Here is a 19990-nt window from a genome sequence, read left to right as displayed (position 1 = left end):
AGAAAATGTACATTGAAGAGAAGTAAGTGGCAGTTGTGGCATAGATAACCTGACATTTTGCAACAAGAAAGAAGTTGACATATGGGCACTGAAATGTAACGAAATCTTTAATTTTTCTTCCATTTTTTAATCTAGAAAGACCTCTGAAAGAGACTTCTTTTGTCATTTAAAAAAAAAAAAAAAGAAAAAAAAAACAAAAAAAACCCCAAAATAAAAAAAAACGGGGGTACATGCAACAAGGCATTCCTGAGTCTGTCACTGAGCAGTGGAAAAACAAAGCTGCCAGCACCTAACCCAGCCAGCTTGGCCCCCACAGCGGTCGCTGCCGCAGGGCTCCAGCCAGCCTCCATGGCCTTGTGCTGGCGTTTGGGAGCAAAACTCACAGCCACGCTGAATAAATCAACTGAGCTCCAGAAAGGAAGGAGGAATCTGGAAGCAAACTGCTGCCACAAGAGCAGTGTGTGAAATAAATGCTTCCAACAAACCTACTCAGACAAATTACAACTCCCCCCTGCCAAGATCTGCATGATCCAATACAGAAAAGCAACTTGGTTTCCTTTTCAGGAATCCACCAGCTTTGATGTTTTTCCAGATCATTAACATCAGTTTCCACTCTCTCTGCTGCCTCCAGAGATCTGGATTATAAACCAGCATGGAATGAACACCAAATCTCACTCTATTTCCTACAGGAGCACCCCCTCGTCCCAGAGCCGTCCTGTGGATGGATCCCAGCTCGCCTCGTCCTTGCTGCCCCAGCCGGGCTCTCTGGGACCTGGCCCCGGGGGACTCGCCCGCTACTACAGAATGACCTGTGCTGGGAAAGTTTGCCTGGGTGACCTAGCAGATCAAACTCTGGCTGGAACCTACGCTTGCTAATGTTTCCCTCTGCAACTGCAGCCCAATTGTCCCACTTCAGGACAGCAACTGCTTTGACTGCTTTCCTGCCCCAAGTCACTACCTATGGCCCACCAGATACCACCACAAAACCACCCTGCTACCTGATCAGATCACAAAGTTAGTTCTGACCTTTCTATTAAGTGTCTTAAAGAGGTAAATAAATATAAATATTCATTTATTGTATTTAAATATGTAAAATACAACAATAAACAAACCTTTAAGTAAATATTTACGTTTTAAGGTAAATATTAAGGTAATAAATACTGGTGCACGATTCCAAAATAAACAAATTAGAGATGTGGAGAAAGCGCCACCTGAAGAGCTGCCCACAAAAACATCCTTCTTTATGGTGAGTTGGCAAACACACACCAGCCAACACCAAGCTGGCAGCTGGCCATGTTTCCCTCCCTTGGTGCTCGCTCAGTCCAGTTTCTCTGGGAAAAATACTTCACACAAGTAACCATGTTGATAATGTATTTAAAGGCAACCACAAAATAGTACTTTTAAGATAAGAAATACATGCAAAGGCATTGCTGCATCAAATAACTGCTTTGAAAATCTGCTGCTCCTAAGCAAATGAATGGCAAACACTGCGGCCTTGTTCACAATCACAAATGTTGCTTTATCAGTAGATAAAGCCTATGACATATTTTGGGATGTGACATCTAAGCTCCAACCCAGAGAACACGGCACTTTTCCTTTGAAAGAAAATGAAAACCTTCACCTTCAGTATCAGCAAAACTGAAGAATGCTGGCATTTTCAGAAAACAGCAGCCATAACCATGGATAGTCTGAATGTAAAGAAAGGATTTAAGAAAAGCGAGAAGCTGTGTTTGAATGGCATATAGCTCCACGCAGGAGCAGCACGCAGTGCTGCGGGCAGACGGCACAAACGCTTCAGGCACAGGCTCTGGCGACAGGCACGGGGTGACGAGCTCTGCTGTCCCGGCTCAGGGCTGGGAACGGCCAGGCGCAGCTGTAATACAGGCTCCGTGCAGAGCCCCTGACTGCTGCTCCACAGGCACCTTCTGCGGGATCTGTAACTGAACTGAGAACTCTTCAAATGGTATGAGATTCTTGAGCATATTGTAAAAAACTATTTGGTTAACTTTTATACAGTACAAATAACATGTGGCTCTGGATCCTGTTTTATTTCTATGGATTAACACAACTTGAGATATCAAAATTATGGATGGCATATCAGTATGTCAAGCTAACCAACTATTTCTTTTAAGTACTTGCACAAATGTTTTAATTGTTTTGGGCTGACAGCTGGCAAGTATTATTTGCAAATACTATCAACAAACATACATCAAAGTATGTTCTGCTTTTGTTCTGTTGCTTTTTCAGCACAGTTTCTGTATTTAAGTGTTCAAAAAATGAAACTCAGTCCTATCCAAGGGTAACTCTGGTCATCTTATCTCCAGCTTTCTGCTAGAACAAAAATCCTTTGAGATAGGTTTATACAACTGAAGTCAGGTTTCCAGCTATGAGATGACAGCTGTAGCAGTATCTGGAAGTTCATACACTTGTTTCATGCACAAAATTGGTACAGAGAAGCCTGAATTACTTTGTGCACACATTGTGATGGGGCTGTGCAGAAGTATCTGATAGACTCCATGCAATGCGATTTCTGCCTTGACAGTCTCAGAACAGGTCAAGAGAAGGTACAAGTATTGACTGTCCTATATTCAAATTACATAAATTTGTATGCTACAACTGACAAACACATCTATCTGCAACATGATGCCGAAGATGGCTACAGTAAAATTTCAGGGCAAAACCCGACAACCCTGCTCGGCAACGTACAGGGTCACACACCAAAGCCAGCGATGGCTTTGCCCACCTGACTTTAGCAGAGAAAACCCACACTATGGGGAAGCACACGGTTTGGACCAGTTCGTGAGCAACCACAGCCGAGACTGTAAAAATCTCATTTTGCAAACTCAGTCACTAGTTTCCAAACGCAACATCCTGCCATGTGCTCTGCAAGGTGTGTTAAGCCTTTTTTCCATCCCTAATCCTTTTCCGGAGACGAGTCGGTTGAGTACGTCTCAAACTGGCAGGTTGAAGCGATTCTGAAAGTGAAATCAAAGGTTAGAGCCGGTGCGAGTGCAGGAGGCTCTGCCAGCTTCCACGGCAGAGCGCTGTCCCCCCTGCAGAGGAGGTCGTGCATGGCTGGCTGTGCAACCTCTCCGCTGCCCGCCTCGTCCCCAGGCAGGAGACAGCTTTCGCCTGTAATCAGAATCTGAAGGGGGCTTTCAATGGAGGATTTTGTAATTCGAAAGGTTTACGTTTCAGTGGCACTTAGCACAGCAGAAAACTTATGGGAGGCAAGATCCCCAAGAGGCATCAGCATACTGCTCTGAATATTAACTTCAGAGCGAGCTACAGTGGTATTAGAGCCCATCCAATTAGTGAGGCCTGCAAGAATATTTGCACTCCTAAATCTGTTTGTTTCTGAAAGGGTTAAAGCTTATTATTAGCATATAATTTACAGGTCCTTTCTCCCAGGGAAGAAATAATGCACAGTAAATGCCACATTCATTTTAATAATACATGTTACAGTCTGTGCCCAACATCTGCACAAAGGTAAAGCAGACAGATTTTTTTGACATGTCCCACTCTGCCATCCAAACACAGGCTTTTTGTTTCTTAAGTGACGGAAGGTTTAATCAAGAAAGCAGGCAATTCATCAATCGAAACAAGGCTGCTCACACCGCCCTGACAGCACACACATGGTTTTATACAGAAGAAACCTGGCCACCTGTCAGCAGCACCTTTTACATCAGGATATACAAATACACCAAGTGATCAATCCTCCAGCTCTTCCCATTCATTTCTTCGTTTTCTTATTATATTTTTCTTTATGCTAGATGTTGCCCTCATTCTCTGCAGGGATAGATGGCAGACAAGGCAAGCTATGGCTGTTTATACACTATCATAAAAATTTATATACCCTTAGAGTGACTTATTTGCCTTCTATTTGAGTACCATTATTATAAATAATTTTTCACTTCATTCAGGAATTTTCCCTGTACGTTATTATCTGTGGCTGACTGAGAGGGCTCCCTCTCTCCCTCACTGTCCTTGTGGCTCTGATAAGCCAAAGCAATATGCAGCCAGAAGATGCTGAAGTCTGAAATGAAGGCAGTATGTAGTCACAACAACATCTTAATTAAGCTGAAGGCCATGAAGAAAGACTACGCTGTGAAATACTGAGCAGTGTCTGTCGACAGGTCTGTCTGGAGCAAGGCATTCTTCTTCCAGCAGCTGCCCGTTGGAACATGCATATTAAACCTGTCAGCTCCTCAGCACCACGCTCCCAGCAGCACCCAGAGACCTTTTGCAGATCAACTTCGAAGTAATTCTGCCTTTTGGTCTCAGGCACATGGCACAGGGTGGGACCACGGAGTCTGCCAGGCGTGGAAGATGATGCCAGCGGTGCAAGCATGAGCACAGACAGTAGTGCTGCGCTGCAGTGACACGTGGCAGGCTCCTGCTGTGAGGTCTGGGCAATAGTTTCCTATATGCACCCTGTCAAAGACTGATTCATTAGTTTACTGTGCAAAGAGGAGTCTCCTTAACTTTCTGGTCACCCAGTGTTTCATTGCCAAGACTGGAAACAACAAAAGGCTGGTTAAAAACTGTAATTACTACTTTCAGGACCATTTTTTCCTTGACTCCAGCTTTGTGATAATAATTGCATTACATACCCCAAGGAGTAACACGACAGTTCCAGTAGGGATATGGCAATTTCTGCCAAAATGTATTTTGGGATACAGAGTAGGCTCGGCAGCCAAAATTCATTTCACCTTTCATAAACAGGCTAAGCCCCATTTAGAAGTGTTGTTTTCACTGACTACTGAGAAAATGTTGGGTGCCTACAGATAGAGAACCGAGACCATGCTGCGACTCTTAATTTCACCCTCCTTTACAGCCCTCCCCCTTCCTAAATACCCCATCCTGTCACCGCCACAAGAACTCAGACTGAAGCAACACCAAAATTGCAAGATAAGAGACTGTTCATAACAGCTTTTGTTTCCCTGCGCCAGCACCAGGAAACCTTCCATTTTGCTGAGAGCCAAGAGAGGGAGCCCGCAGGCTTGTCCACAAGCACGGCCGCCCCATCAGGACTGGAGAGGACGCCTGCACCTGCCAGAGCCCCAGGTCACCGTGTCACCGGCCACGCCAGCCGCTCACCGCCACGGCCCGCACGTCTTCCACGTGCCCGCATCTCTCCTGGTGCCGCGGGCCCCGCAGCACGCTGCAGCCAGGACCCCACCGCAGCAAACCACATCCCGGCAGAGCAATTAGGGACGACGGTGGAAGCGCGTTAATAAATTTCCCGTTGCCATGGCAGTGCAGCGAGGCACTCGCATTGGCGCACAGATAAAACGGACTGGCTGCAAACTACACCGACGTAACAGGAAACTTCAGAATGGTTTCCACAGTGCATCTGGGGGCTAATCTACCTCGGCAATGTTTATACACGCAAAGGGAATTGTCACAGCACCTCATCACAGCTGCTGAAAAGGCAGCAGTGGTCAGGAGTTATGCATGAAGATCCCTGCCAATGCACAGGATGTTTCATATGACAAGACCCTTGCTTCAGAAACTATTCACAGCTGCAATAGCCATTACAGCACATGTATGCACAACAACTTGTATAACAACGTGTCTGGAGGAGAATGTGCAGTTGGGGGGGGGGGCAGGGAAAAGAGAATTATATACTTTGAAGTGTGCTCATGCAAATGTGAAGGACTAATGCCATGCCCAGTTTTGCAGACCTGTTTGTGCTTTGCCTGTAATTATCTGGTATTCAGGTTCTTTACAAAATAGGTCATCTTTCTAGGTTGCACTGCAAGCAGAGGCAGTCCATGGGAAGTTCTAGAGCAGGGTTGTTCCCAGTAACATTCATGCAGACGTGCTGCCTCGCTGTTTGTGCATTTGATGCTTTCTCAGGAGAGGAAGCACAGCTTTCCATCCTCCACGTAGGACTGTTTCTCATGTGAACACAAGAACACACCTTTCCTTACGTTTCTAAGTCTATTAGAGCAAGAGAGTAACAAGAAAAACGAGTACTGACAAGAATTATGCAATTGTTATATTCCATCTATTTAGGAACCCGAAGCTGCAGTTTCAGTCAGAGATTACCTTTTAAATAACCCTTTGATTATGGTACATGAATTAATGCCATGTTCCCATGTTAGAATTGTCACTCACTATTAATAGCAAGAACCTGTGAATGGCACATTTTTGCCATCTTCTCTTCCCTGATTATGCACAAGCACTACCTATTGTACAGCCCACTGAATCCACTGCTGCTTTTGCTGGGTTTCCAAACTGTCCTGAAAATCTCCTTCAGCCAGTTGAAGGGACTTTCATTAGGTTTTGACAGTCAAGTTTAAAGCCAGTATTTTTCTCCTCTTGCAAAAATGACATAACAAAGAGCAAACTGTGGCTAAGTGCAATTCTACCATGCTTATCACAATATTTGTTCAGGCGTAATATTACTCCAAAAAAAATAATTCTAAGGAAAACTCTCTTGGACGCCAGAACTACTCAGCTGAAGCACAGAATATGAGCTAGCCCCATAAGGGAAGAGGCAGGTGAAATGCAATGTTGTGCCACAGCTGCACCTAACATTTTTCTTTAGTTTGCAGAATCAAAAGTCCTGTTGCTGTGGTTCATGAATAGCTTCCAGGCCACACAGCTCTCAGCACATCCAAGAGTGACAGACTCGATGAGGTACAACTCTGTAAAGCATCCCTGCCTCTCACTCCCAGAGGCGTTTCCTCCTGGGCCCCAAGAATCCAGTTACGTTCCTTTTTAGCTCACTCCTCCTTCAGGACAGCAACCACTTAAAGGCAGGACTTCCTCCAGAGGAGCACAGCTGTCAGGGACAGCTCACAGGGACCCCAGCTTCAAACCGAACCCACTGTGTGATCCTGAAGCACAGTAACAAGTACCTGTACCCGCATGGGTGAAGGAACGGGCTTGATCCTCACCACTCTATTTAAATACACATTTTGCCTGCAGACTAGTACTAGTTAAAAATAAAAAGCAGCTAAATTATTCATTGGCAAGTTTTCTCCACATTGACATCTGGAAACTATCACTAACTCTAGCATTTGTATACTAGCCTGGAATAGTGAACAGAGAAAGCTGCAGCTAGAGAGATCAAGCATGCATGTACAAGGGCATGCTTCTTGAAAATAACACAGAACCCCCTCATATCCTAATATCTTATCTCAAGTTTGCCTTAATACTGCAGAAAGAAATCTATGCAATGCCAGTATTCAGAATATAGAAATGGGAAAGGGTAAAGATCTCATCTGTTTTTAATGGGTATGTTGAGTAGAGCAAAGAACAGCGTGTATAAAACTCATCCTTGCTAGCTAGGGAGGACAAAGCTTCCTGTGAAACGGGCAGAGATGTCATCTCTTATGACTCACCTGTGAAGATCATGAAAAAGATGAGGAGCAAAGTTTGTGTCAGTGTTGCTTTCCATCAGAGCTCTCATCTAGCACCTCTGCAGGCAGCAGCATCCCTCCCCAAGGGCTGCGATCTCCCCAGTGATCAGTAAAGTTTGCCGCCAGTAACACCTGATATTTGTGTGTGCCGACTTACCTGATATGGCATACAAGTTTGAGTGCTGGTGCTCCAAGTCCAGGCGAGTGCTGTGACTTTTCCCTCGAAAGCTGGCAGGGAGTGTCAGAGAGATATGCCTATAGGAAGAGAGATGGGAAACGGAGATGACGTTACTACAGAGCAGAAGATACTGCTGCCGTCAGCCTTGCTCTTGCCTGATGATTCCAGTCACGGTAAGCAGCAAACACCAATTTTGACACTGCTTATAAAAGCCAGAGTGGGCCCCAAATACCAGGAGGAGACTGAGGTGGCGATTCAGCCATTACAACAAGGGTGGTTCAGCTGCTTTACCTGCTCTTCAGTCCAGCTGTGAGCAAGACTGTCTATGCCCTGTCACAAGCTTCCACCACCCTGCTGAACACCGGACTTGGCCAACAACCAAAGTGCTACAGAGGCAGCCATCCACCCTCTGGCAGGACATGGCAGCTCCTCACAAGCCAGCACCCAGGGACAGCCTGCGTGGTGGCTGGCAAGCATGGTTCCCCCTCTGCAAATGGTATCAAGAGTGTGCCTGAACACCCTGTGGGACTCAACTGCGTTTCCTTCAAGGCAAAAGAGCTAACAGCAAGTGCTTTGGATTTATCCATGCCAAAAACTTCTGAGTATATTCATAAATAAGATCTTTGAAGCTCTCTTGATGACTAAGGCCTGCTCCAAACCTACCCAGAGCCTGCTGCACGCTCCCATGCTCCCTGAGGCAGGGGGTGATGCACACGCTGAGCTCCACTACACCAGCCCCTGAGAAAAGGGAAGCCAAACTTCACTCGTCACCTCTAGCCGCAGCAGTGCGTGACGCCCTCCCTCCCAACAACGCTCTGCCCAGCATTCCTGCAGCAGAGATATTTTTACAGCTTCCATTAAACTTTCCTATAAATAGGAAAAAACAGAGCTCATGGAAGTGAAGTTGAAACTATTTTCAGCGTCTCAGAGCTTATTAAAAGGAAAACCCAGCACACAGCAAGCCTGGACACAGGCTAGAAGACGAGGCGGGTGACGTTCCCAGGAACATGTGGTGTGAGAGGGCAGGATGCGACACCCAGCGAGCCCTGCTCTCATCAAGCCCTAGGGCTGGAGAGGGGGCTGCACATGAAGCTGCCGGAGCCTGGAGCTGCTCTGCACCAGCTTCTGGCACTAAGGATGGGCCCGACAGCCCTTCGGGCAGGGCGCAGACAGCCAGCACCAGCTCCCCCTGCCCAGTGGGACACAGCCCAGGAAAGCTGCCCGGGCACGGGAGAGCTGGGGCTTGGGAGAGCATGAGCAAGGCTGCTCACCATGGTGGACACGGCTCTGCCTCTGCCGTCACGCTGCACCCCCAGTCCAGCCAGTGCAGCTGCCTGGCCAGCCATGGAGCTCCACTGAGAAGTCTGCTGTAAGAAAAGACTTTTTGCTAGTAACCATTATTGATAGCCCACAGATTTCTATGCTTTGATGAGAGATTCGGGCTTTTCCCTTTTAATTCAAATTTGTATTTTTCTAATGCTGATCCCAGGTCTGTGTGAATTTTTATAAAATGTTATCATTAATCTTCTGGACTGCATTGCCATACATAATGAAGATGCTCCCTCTTGATAGAGAGCCTTAGTGTAGCATAAGGCAGAAGCAGCAGCTACCATTTCAGACAAGCAAGAGCTACTGGACACGGCAAGACCCTTGGCATCACCCTCCTGCCAGAAAAACAAGGCGGCCTTTGTGTCCTTTCGCAAACACCCTATCTGCGAGAAAGAGCCCTGTGTATTCTCCAGCAGAGCATCAAATCCACATACTTAGCTAGCAGGTTTTATCTGTTGAGCAAATCATCTGGAAATTATCTGCCTTTAAAAACAGGACACGTTTTGTGAAGAACTATGTATTTTTAGCCCTTGATGCAGCTGATGGTGAGCAGCATGGATAAAATAAGAAAAAGCAAACATCAGTTTGAGTTTGCTTGTGCTTCCCAAAGCTATTTCTAACCAAAAAAAGATGGTGTGAAAATATTTTCGAATTTGGCTAACAGTTTGCCGTTTAAAACGCAATCCATATGAGACTCTCTGTGAGCAGAGGCAGGTTTGTCATGAACACACTTTAAAACAGAAGACCACTGCCTGTAGGCACTACACGCTTTTCATTTGTTTTTTAATAGCAGTATCCAAAAATACTTTCAGAGGCACCAAAACAGCTAACAGAAAGACTTTTGAATTTCTCTTGCTTGTATGGAGGGCTGCTTTCTTCACCCCAAACAAAACAGCAGGAATTATTTTGCAAGTAAACAAAGCAGACCTACTTAAAAGGCCCATTTCTGAGCAGAGTATTTTAAAACTTTCTACCAGCTTCTGCTGCAGGAGAGGCTGGACCCTCTTCCCTCTGGACAGCCCTTTTCCACAACCCACCACCAAGCCAGCCGGACCACTGCAAGCTGCAAGGGAGGTGATAAGCATCCCTTCAGCCAGAGGACTGCAGAGACAGTCCCACAGCTGGCTCATAGCGAGCACTACATAAGCACCACAAAGGAGCTGTCAGCTCCACAAATGCATGCAGCAGCCTTCCACTAAAGCTCTGAATCCTTAGTTTGCAGAAGACTTTCTGAACCAAGTCCCTAGCTGCTACCAGTGTGCCTGGCAGCTCACGCAAGCACCAGGTTTCACGAGCGCCATATGCTGAAGCGGTGCGCATGTTCCACGTGTGTAATTAAAATGAATCGCTTGCCGTCCGAGGGACTCTGACCACACATGGATGAATATGGCAGCAGAAGATGACGTATACAGATCTTGCTACCTAACTCTGCAGGGTATCCTCTTTGCTCTCCATTTCAGACGGATCAATGTTAAAAGACACACGTGGCAGGGGAACTACAAAGGCTACGTGTGAGGGTGCACACCTTCAGACCTGCTCTCAGTGGGCGAGTGCTCCTGCAACCACTCGTGGGGTTCATCATCTGAAAGCGCCAGTTCAGCCGCTGCCCACGCCGGCCTGCCAGCACTGGGGGGGCCTGAATGTGGGCTGTAACGAGGGCGTTTGGAAATGATGGCCTGCACCCCCCCACCCCACCCCCCATGGCCACTTTCCATCTCTGAGGTAGGACAAACAGGCATTTCATCACTCCCACCAAGCTGCACCGTGGGGAACCAGGTCTCTCCAAGGACAACATTTAGCTGCAAAACCACAAGATGGAGAGCAGTAACTGCTAGAAGGAGATCAGCTCTCCCCTTCCCCCTTCCCTTTTTTAAAAGCATGACATTGTAGGGAAAAATGGGAAACAAGGTCTAATTTATTATAAGTTAATGCAAACTTTGGCCAGGATCAATATAACTTATACCTACTAAGTTGATTGCATAATGCATTTTCCTTATGCGTTGTGAAAGCCAAATCATTTTGCATTGTAGAAGACAAAAAAAAAAAAAAAAAAAAAAAAAAAAAAGAGGCTGCCATTGAAAAGCAAGAAAATCCCAATTACAAAGTCCCCAAGTTCCTAAACACATATCGTGAAAATATGTGCAGCTCTGCGGCATATGGCAAATCAATTACTAGTTTAAATTTTAAAACAAAAACATGGTAAATGTGTTGCAGAAATAATCAAGAACAACGGTTTGGTTTAGATTACAGCGGCCACTAGAGTTTTGAATACAATTAATCATCATTCCAGGCAATGGGAAGCCATATTGACACTTATTCCTAATTTGAATATTTAATTAGGGTGAAGTTCTTCATCAAATTATCACAGAACTGGGAGGAAAGCCTAAAAGATTTAAACAATTACTACTTTAACCCTTCACCAACTGCTCACCTGTGAGCACAAGAATCTTTTCCCCATTCTGCAAAGCAAGAACATGCTCAGGCAATACAGAAAGACAGTACTTAAAAGACATGACAAATACCCTGGGAAAGGTACACAGACATTTGGCATCCTGCAGGGCTCCTTCAGAGATGCCAGACTGACACAGGCTTCTGACTACCGACGCTCTTCGACCTTTATCAGAGCAAAGCTTTCAGGCCACATCTCTATTTTAGCATTAAGTGTGTTCCTACTAGGGCTTCTGTGTTTTGTTTTGTTGGTGGCTTGGTTTTGTTAGTTTGTTTGTTTTAAACTGAAGAGCCTGTCCAGAATTATCTGCCAGGTTCATGTGCTGAGGGATAACCGAAGCTGCTGCCCACCAGCTGACCTGGTGCAGCCACCCGGTCCTGCCCGCCCTGCACGGGAGGTTTCCCAGTCCCTGCCCTGCACCGGGAGCTCACAGGACGGGGATGGACCCCAGCACTGCTTCGGACCCACTGCACCTCCCACCACATCATGGGCATCCTCCCTGTGCACAGCTCTGCCTCAGATCGCTCAAACATCCCTTTATGTGCTGTATTAATCCATATAAGAAAATCTCTTTTAATGAGGAGTGATATAGTTATGAACTCTCTAGAGCCATAATTAGAGCAAACTAATTGAAGTTGTGTTTTGACACACTTTCCAAATTCACGGGTACTGCATGACATATTCACAACACTACTGCTGCACAGCCATGGTGACAGCAAAATCATTAGGCTAATAACGCTTATTTGCATTCTTATCATGCCAGCAGCATGCCGTTAAATACTGCTTCAACCAGTGCTCGTTTACTCTGAAAGTTTCCACTGAAAGATATTAACAGTAATTATTAGTACTTTAGTGGAATCTCTAATGTTAAGGAATGGCAACTCACATTAGCTATCCCCATGCCAATTATTTTCCTTTTGAACCGTCACAAGAAGTAGCTTTCCTCCTCCCCACCAAATGAAAGCAACAAGGCGGATTTGGTGCTGCCAGGAAGGACGGACAGATGCCTGCCCCAGCAAGGCCAGCCACTGGGGCTCCAGCCCACTCTCTCCAATGCTGAAGTCAAAACCACACTGTTCCAGCACAGCTTAAACACAAAAAATATTCTTCCCCAGCATACACTAATTTCCAGGCAATTTAGGGTGAAACAACTGCAACAGCACACTTCAGGACAGGGTAGATTTAATTACTCTCTTAACTTAAGTTTTTTCTTTTGGTCATTAAATCTATGGAACACGTCTACATACAACAGCAACAGAAGAAGCACGTGATGAGAGAGATCTTTTGCATGCTAGCAAAGGCGGTTTGAGGTCTGCACACATTATGGCCATTTTTTGAATGTTTTTGGAGAGAAACTTGCATAAAACAGGCCCAGGAATGCCTGACAGTTCCAAATCAGTTATTAATAACTGTCTGCAGGAAGGTGATGAACTGCTTTTGAAGTTAGGGGGCAAGTAGTCATAAAAAGTAACAGAGGATCATAAGGGGAAATGCCAGATATCAAAGGATGCTTCATAATTCATATAAAAATATCAACAACGCACAGCAAAAGAAGAACTGTAAGTTTTTGTTTTCCAACTGGATTGGATAAGTGTGGTAGAGAAATCAGGCAAAACTTTAACAACTGCCCCATGTTATCAAGTATATTAGAAACCACATTGCATGCTGCAGACTGGAATTGTCCTGTTCTTTGATGTACCACTGTCATGACTGCAATTTATTTTAAATGAACTTAAGAACAGTGCCGCAAAAACTGCAGTCTCATAGGAATACCTTCAAATAAAAAGAATTGCATCTTCCATAATCAGTGGATTATGCAAAGATCCTGCTTCATGAAAAACCGAGGACAGAACAATTAAATTCCAAGCTGTAGAAAGCTGAAAACACACCTACAAGAAGTTAATATCAGGCTGTAGCTCTCAAGAAACGTAATCCAACTTGAAAGCTTTGCGTATGGAGGGAGGAAAAAGCCCATTTCTAAGAAATGAGCTGCTGGAGTTTCACTGACAGACATCAGAGGATCTCTCAGCAACTGCTCACTCTAACAGAATGCATTTTCCAAACTGCAGCTTACAGACAATGCCATAGCAGATATCTATGGCTCCAGTGGTGTCCAGAATCCCATCTACAGTATTTATTCACAGTCCTTAACTTTTACTGTGCTCAGGCATTGCGATGCCAGAACACCTACCTCATACTCCAAAGAACTGCAATGAAAAACAAAACTGTGAGGCAAGAATCACCTCGGGTAATGGACTTCATTCCAGACAATCTATTCTAATCGTGTAAACCAAATATTTAAATACTTTCTAAAACCTTCCTGACCCTTTCCCTAAAACAAGCAACATATGGGCTTTGCAAGCATTTCATCTCATTCCAAGCTACTAAAATATCCTGTTTCCCAAAAATCAATGAGAGATGGCGGTGCCAGATTCAGATTTTATAAAAGCCCAAATGCATGAGAGAATGAAAAAGGGAGTGAGTGATTCTTTCCACTTTTAGATTTACCCATTTAATTTTCCCAGCTGCAGAAAGGGAAAAATGTCTGTCTGCAGCATGCGTAATGAATGCACTACGTACAGCATGCCTCTACATATCCCCCTCCCAAAACAACCACGCCTCGAAGACAGGGGAAAACGCTGTTGCGCTATTCTGTCAAAACTAAAGCAATCACCAGCAGAACGGAACAAACCCCAATGATGCTAACAAGGAAGCATGATCTACTGCAGACCAGCAAACCAAAATGTAAGGCTTAATGCAGAATGAAGCTCCTGCAGTTTCCTCTATACAGGGATTAATTTAGATCAGAGGATTTAAGTAACCAGGATAGAACAGCTGCCAAACAATAGAAAAACCCCAACAAGTTTAATTTACACTGCTTGAAAGTCTGAGCTGTAGCCCATTAAATTGTTATAGGCAGAGGACTGCATCAAAGAACTAAGACCTCATACTGTAAGCATGAAGTGCTTATGAAGTGGTTGTCTTAGATGAGCAGTGCGGTGTCTCTGGAGGCTGCAGCGGGAAGAGCACAGCTTTCCACATCCTTCACTAGCTACTCTCCAGAGTCAGGAGTTTTCAGATAATGAAGCAGTAGGGAAAAATTGCCAAACAGCAGAAATACTCCAAAAAGATAAATTACACACAGTGTAAGCTTCCTCGGTTAGGATTTTAAATTCTGTCAAATTAATCAGCACAACAAAGCCCAGGCACGCACGTCCGACGAGAAGCATCTCTCCAAAGCAAGCCCCTTGCCCGGGCTGGGTGCAGAGGGGGGCTGCCGCCCAGGCAGACCCCGCAGCACCGGGGTGCTGCAGGCACAGCCCAGCCGGCGGGGAGCAGCAACACCTCCCCTGCAAAACCTGTTAAACAAATATTCCACATAAAGACTCATTTGGGAAGAGCACGTTGTCAGCACTTTGCCAGTAATAAATAATGACAGTCCAAACACTTTACTAAAAGCAATAAACTCAAGAAGTGTTTTGGAAAATGGTGAAAGTGATTGATTTAAAGAAGGAAATATCTGAACACAACCACATGCACTTCAGGGTGAAAGCACAGATTACAAATCAACAGTGGCAGAGATCATATTAAATAGCAGACAACACAGAAGTTTTAGGGAAAAAACGCTCAATTCCCCCGCAGGGCTTATTTAACAACTGAGTATATAGCTTCTTTGAATGAATACCTTTGGTTTGTACTTAATGACCCTATGCTATACCCTAAAGAAAACATGCCTCCAGGAATATTACTATACCAGGAACAGGGCTCTATAAAGAAAAATGACTCTAAGGAGATCGAAACCTCTTCACTCAGAGCACTCCCCAAATTTTTCAATGCATCCTCAAAATCAGCTAAATCAATCAGACTTCTTCTAACTACATTTAATGTCTCTTTCTCAGCTGCTGCAAAGGATTCTTGTGCCTGGAAACCACTCATATTGTTTAAACATTTTTTCCTAATCATCATTTTCTACCACTAAAACATACTGGACTGTGACCAATTTTTGCACGTCTTCATCCAGCTGAGTTGGATGCAAGCCATACGGTCAGTGCAGTTTCATAACAAATTCCTTATGGGAAACAGACTCTGGATAAATAATGTATGCCAGCACCCTTTACCCACTCAAACCAACCATCGTGTTCAGATTTGCACAGCATACACGCATCACAGACATGTCATCCTTAAATTTTGCTTCTTACCATACCCTCTGGAAAGGGTCTATGGAAACACTTCCTCCAAGCTTCAACTTATTGTTTCAGTTTCATTGTTTTTTTTTATCCATAGCTACTGTGATGTAAACCCAGCCCTTGTAGCATCCTTGGCCTATTGTAGGGTACAAAATTTAAGAACTAGCAATATTGTACTGTATTTCACAAGTGATTTGAGCATTCAAGCCAAATATGTTTTATTAGTTGTAAATCAGAAGGTAGTTTTATTTCAGAGCTCTTTTGATGAAACGTATTAGAAAATGCAACTCCATCAAGAAGGAAGCATTTCGTAGAAAGGATCACTGTCAGAGATCCCACTGGCAACATTTCTCAGAACAGTTTACAGTCAAACCAGAAACACCCATCCCAAAGTACTCCTTATTTGGTAGCATTTGGTTCAGATGAGGAACTTTAAGGCAGACACCCACCCCCACCCCCCCACTCTGTGAAAACATCCTGGCCATCAGGCTACCAGTGGTATCTGCCTCTAGTCCACAGCAGCTTTCTGAAGTCTTGGCTTTGTTCTGCCCGGAGCGGAAAAGCACTGAAACCCTGGAACCTTCTCCTCGACAGACTCTCCATAAAATCTATTTAAATGTCTTAATTTTTCCTTAAGTAGCAACAATATTATGTAGAAATAGCTATCTTAAAAAAACAGGAAAGGTAAAAGGGTCCCCACCTCCCTTCAATTAACCCACAGCACAAGAGTAAGACTGGCTTATCATCAGACCGAGTTCAGGTCTCCACCACACAGGCTTGTTGGTGCTGCTTTATTAGCTGCCACCTATTGCACATCATCAGCCTCCAGCAGAAAGCCACACACTGATCACTTTCCAAGCTTACACGACAAAGTTCAAACACCATTAATAAATCAATTTGAAAAATCAGACTTCTCTGCCTAGAAAGGAAATTCTTAGGTTCCTTAACATTAAGCTCCACTGGGAGCAGAGGAACAGGAGCAAATCATTTCCCTTTTCTAAGGAGGGGTAGCTTAACTATTTAAAAGGTAATCGGGAGCACGGGAGGAAAATTTACACATGCTCTTATTTCAGGGGTTTAAGCAGGGCAATTGTTATCATCTTATCAAAACCAGAGCAGCAGTTCCCTGGTGCAATACTCCTGCCAGATCAGAATTTCAAGACCTGAGCACTTGGTGGCACAGACCGACTGTGCTCAGACCATTGAGAGGGCACGCAGGGAGGGACGGCTGCCAGCCACACTGCAGACCCACAGCTGCGAGGGGTGTGAGCTGCAGCACAAATGAGTTGTTTCTGTAGCTTATTAGCCATGCGGATCAGGCAGGAGTTACAAGTGCAGCAGACGTATGCTGGGGCCCCAGGTCTGGCACAACGCGCAGCCCCTCTCTGCAGAAGCCCGGACCCCTGGGAAGGAGGCAGGCAGCAGGGAGAGGTGCACATGCTGCTCTGTCGCCGGGCATGGCTCCTGGACTGGGGCTGAGTCCCCACAGGCAGAGTCCAGAGGGATCGCCACCTCCCCCGGGACAGACCAGCATGGGGCCCTGTGGCCATGCTGGAGCTGCTGCAGGGGCTCGCACCCCACCTGCAGCCCCCTCCAGCCAGGACAGTACGGAGCACCCGCTGTCTTTTCCAGCGGGGCCCCATCTCCAGTACCAGCAGCCTGGTCCCTTGCCGCCCACCTGGGCATTTCGTACTGCCCAGCTGGACACGGATCGTCTGTGCGTGGGGAGGCCTTGCCTGGCTCCCCCTGACTGCGGCAGGCTGCGGTGCTCTGGCTCACCCCACGCTCAGTGCCCATGGCCTCTCAGGCCAGCCCAGCCACTTCACCTCGCTAACCAGGAGAAAACTGCGCCCCTTCCATCTGGCTAGTTTGTGCCGGCTTCGGCCGCCCCCATTGCTGTGTGCACAGGAGCAGGTGGCCGCACCGCACCAGCGGCGTGCCGCTCTCGGGGAAGCAGCCACCCCTCTCCCCATCCTCTCTCCGTCTGGCTCTACAAGCCCGTGCCTCCTTCTGCCTGCACCCACGGTGGCTGGCGCCTGGCTGCACCAGGAGCCCCACGTGCGAGAAACCCGACTGCGCCGCTCGGAGTTCCGACTGCCACCCCACCTGCACGGCAACTCCCTCCCGAGGCGCAGTGCTCCCGCACCGCTGGTCTCTCCTGGCCAGGCCAGGCGTGCTGCCAGCTCTGCCGCCCTTCCTGGTCACCGGGCACGCCTGGAGGTGCAGCACACAGGGCCAACACTGTTTTGTTCACCTGTGTGCCTTTCTGGTGAGTCCGCAGCACGAGCGACCGACTCGTGGCTCTGCCCCCCGGATGGCAGCAGGGACCATGCACCCCACAGAGACCTGTAGCTCGGGCTGAACCCCCGACCCAGGACTGGCCTGCCCTCTCCCCTGCCCTCCCTTTGTGGTTCTCAATTAGGACAGCCACAGAGACATGCCAGAGGCATTCCAGGAAGGCAGCTGGAGTGGTTCTGCCCTTCTGAACCTGAACACTGAGTGCACAGCCACGTTAACGCATGATACGAATACAAGTGGATTGGAGCAAGATCTTCCTTCTCCCTGGTAAGCCATTAACCTTTCGGATGACAGCCTTGCAAACTAAATGACTGAACGATTCCCAGGGTCAGCACGAATCTACATTTTCAAAACCTGACATCAACAAGTAAAAGTTGTGACTGAATCCCGGTCTCTCCGAGAGGAAGATTAAACGCCTATGACACATCTTCTGCAATCAGAGTGCTCCATTTCCCAAAGTATCCGTCACAGATTGATAACATCCACGCAAAAAGTTAAGTGCAATTATGTCTGTCACTGTAAAACACACTTCAGCAGCACTGACTGACATCTTGCTTGCAGCTGACAAATTGTGAGAGGGCTGTTTGAGTGACGGTGGTAGAGACTCCCACAGCACCTCGGGAAGGGATATGAAACGTACTCCGAAACCACAGAAGCCACACAGGCTCACAAAGCACTGCAGCTGTGATGGGAGCCATCACGTAGGCAACCGCAAGGCAAAATGGTTTGAGGTTGGCGCTGTGCATTCACAGAAGTCAGGGACTTGCTCCCAAAAGGCTAGAACTAGACTTGCAAAGAGGAGAACATCACACACAAATCCTGCTCTAGCCTACTCCAACAGAGCTTGAGGCATGGAGGGGCTGAGCCCCAAGACACTGATCAAGTGCTTGTGACATGTACTCTTCTCCAAGTACTCGTCCCGTGCACTGGCAATCACTGATCCACAAGCTAGGTGAAGCCAAAGTGTGCAAAGGGCCAGGTGAATTACCTGTTAGTAGCACCTCTTTTGGGGGACAATTACCTTCCTGTTCTGCAAAGCAGTGTCACCATGCAGCACCAGAGAGTGCAAGAGTTGAACACAGAGCGGAGGTACTCAAGAAAGTTACATTAAACTCCCACTGGTGACTCAAGTCAACAAAAGCAGTTCTTTAGTAGCAGCCTTCTAGGATGGGAAACTGAAAGTGCATTTCTCCAGGCTGCCATTAGTGCCAAGAAGCTGTCGCAGAATTTGGAGAGAAAAGACAGTAAAGCAGCTTGATGCCTTGCACAATGGCACGGTTGTGCTCCACAGCACAGCATGCCATCCTCACTGGGATGCGCGAGGGCTGCCGTTAGAGACCATTAAGCCAGATGCCTGCAGTAGGAAACACCAAGGAGAAGAAATGGCTGAAAAATAACATATGCAGTCCAGCACGAATATCAAACAAAGCCTCCCCTTGTGCAGTTCTGACTGCGAGCCATAACCCCGCAACACAAGCAACGGAAGCAGCATTGCTGACGTGCAGCAAGCTGTGGAGGTCAAACCTCTGACACATGACAAAACTCTGATGTGCCGCCATCCACTGCCATCAGGAACTTACATCATGGATCAGAAGAGGAAACATGGCTGGTGCAGAAATAAACACCTCCCACAGCGTAAAGTCCTTTCATTTAGGAAGGTTTTGCTGTGCAGAAGCTCACTGCTATGTTTTTCTTCTTTAGTTTATATCCAGTTTTAGCAATTGTTCTGAAGCAGCCAAGCATACCCTCTTGATTTAAAATTATTTTATAATGCTAGCCAGCAACTGAAGAGAATAGCTTAAATATCTGACCAGCCTAATGGCAGAATCTCCACAGTGCTCTCTGTTTGGCACTGCTCACCAATTTTCTCTTAGCGCTCACAGCAGCAGCAGAATAACTCACTGCTGTTCCTGTCAGGATATATCCATATGGAATAAAATGGCAAACTGGCTACGAGTGCAATCTCATCTCTCTATGGTGACGTAAAAAATAAGAGGTTACTTGTGACGACAATCTTCCACAAACATTAAGTGTTGAGTAACTTACCACATTGCTGATAAAGTATTAGAAAAGGCTTTCAAGTAGTATGTGTTCCCCATAATAATGAAATACTTGCAGGATGCACCTTTATATACATTTCTATTTCTTAAAAAATATATTGGATAATAAATAATCA

General features: G+C 46.2%; 1 protein-coding gene across 8 annotated transcripts in view; it reads right to left on the bottom strand.

The window, feature by feature from the left end:
- Nucleotides 1–19990, bottom strand: part of MVB12B (multivesicular body subunit 12B) — a 64856-nt gene that overhangs the window by 21571 nt on the left and 23295 nt on the right. For all 8 annotated transcript variants that reach the window (XM_049833210.1, XM_049833213.1, XM_049833212.1 and 5 more), the window contains one exon: nucleotides 7531–7628. In XM_049833210.1, the coding sequence (XP_049689167.1) occupies nucleotides 7531–7628 (98 nt within the window). The remainder of the gene's footprint in view (nucleotides 1–7530; nucleotides 7629–19990) is intronic.

The sequence above is a fragment of the Accipiter gentilis genome, chromosome 29 (assembly GCF_929443795.1).
Source record: "Accipiter gentilis chromosome 29, bAccGen1.1, whole genome shotgun sequence".
In the NCBI taxonomy this organism is placed as follows: Eukaryota; Metazoa; Chordata; class Aves; order Accipitriformes; family Accipitridae; genus Astur; species Astur gentilis.
Note: the sequence above shows the minus strand (reverse complement) of the source record. Positions and strands in the feature narration are given on the sequence as shown.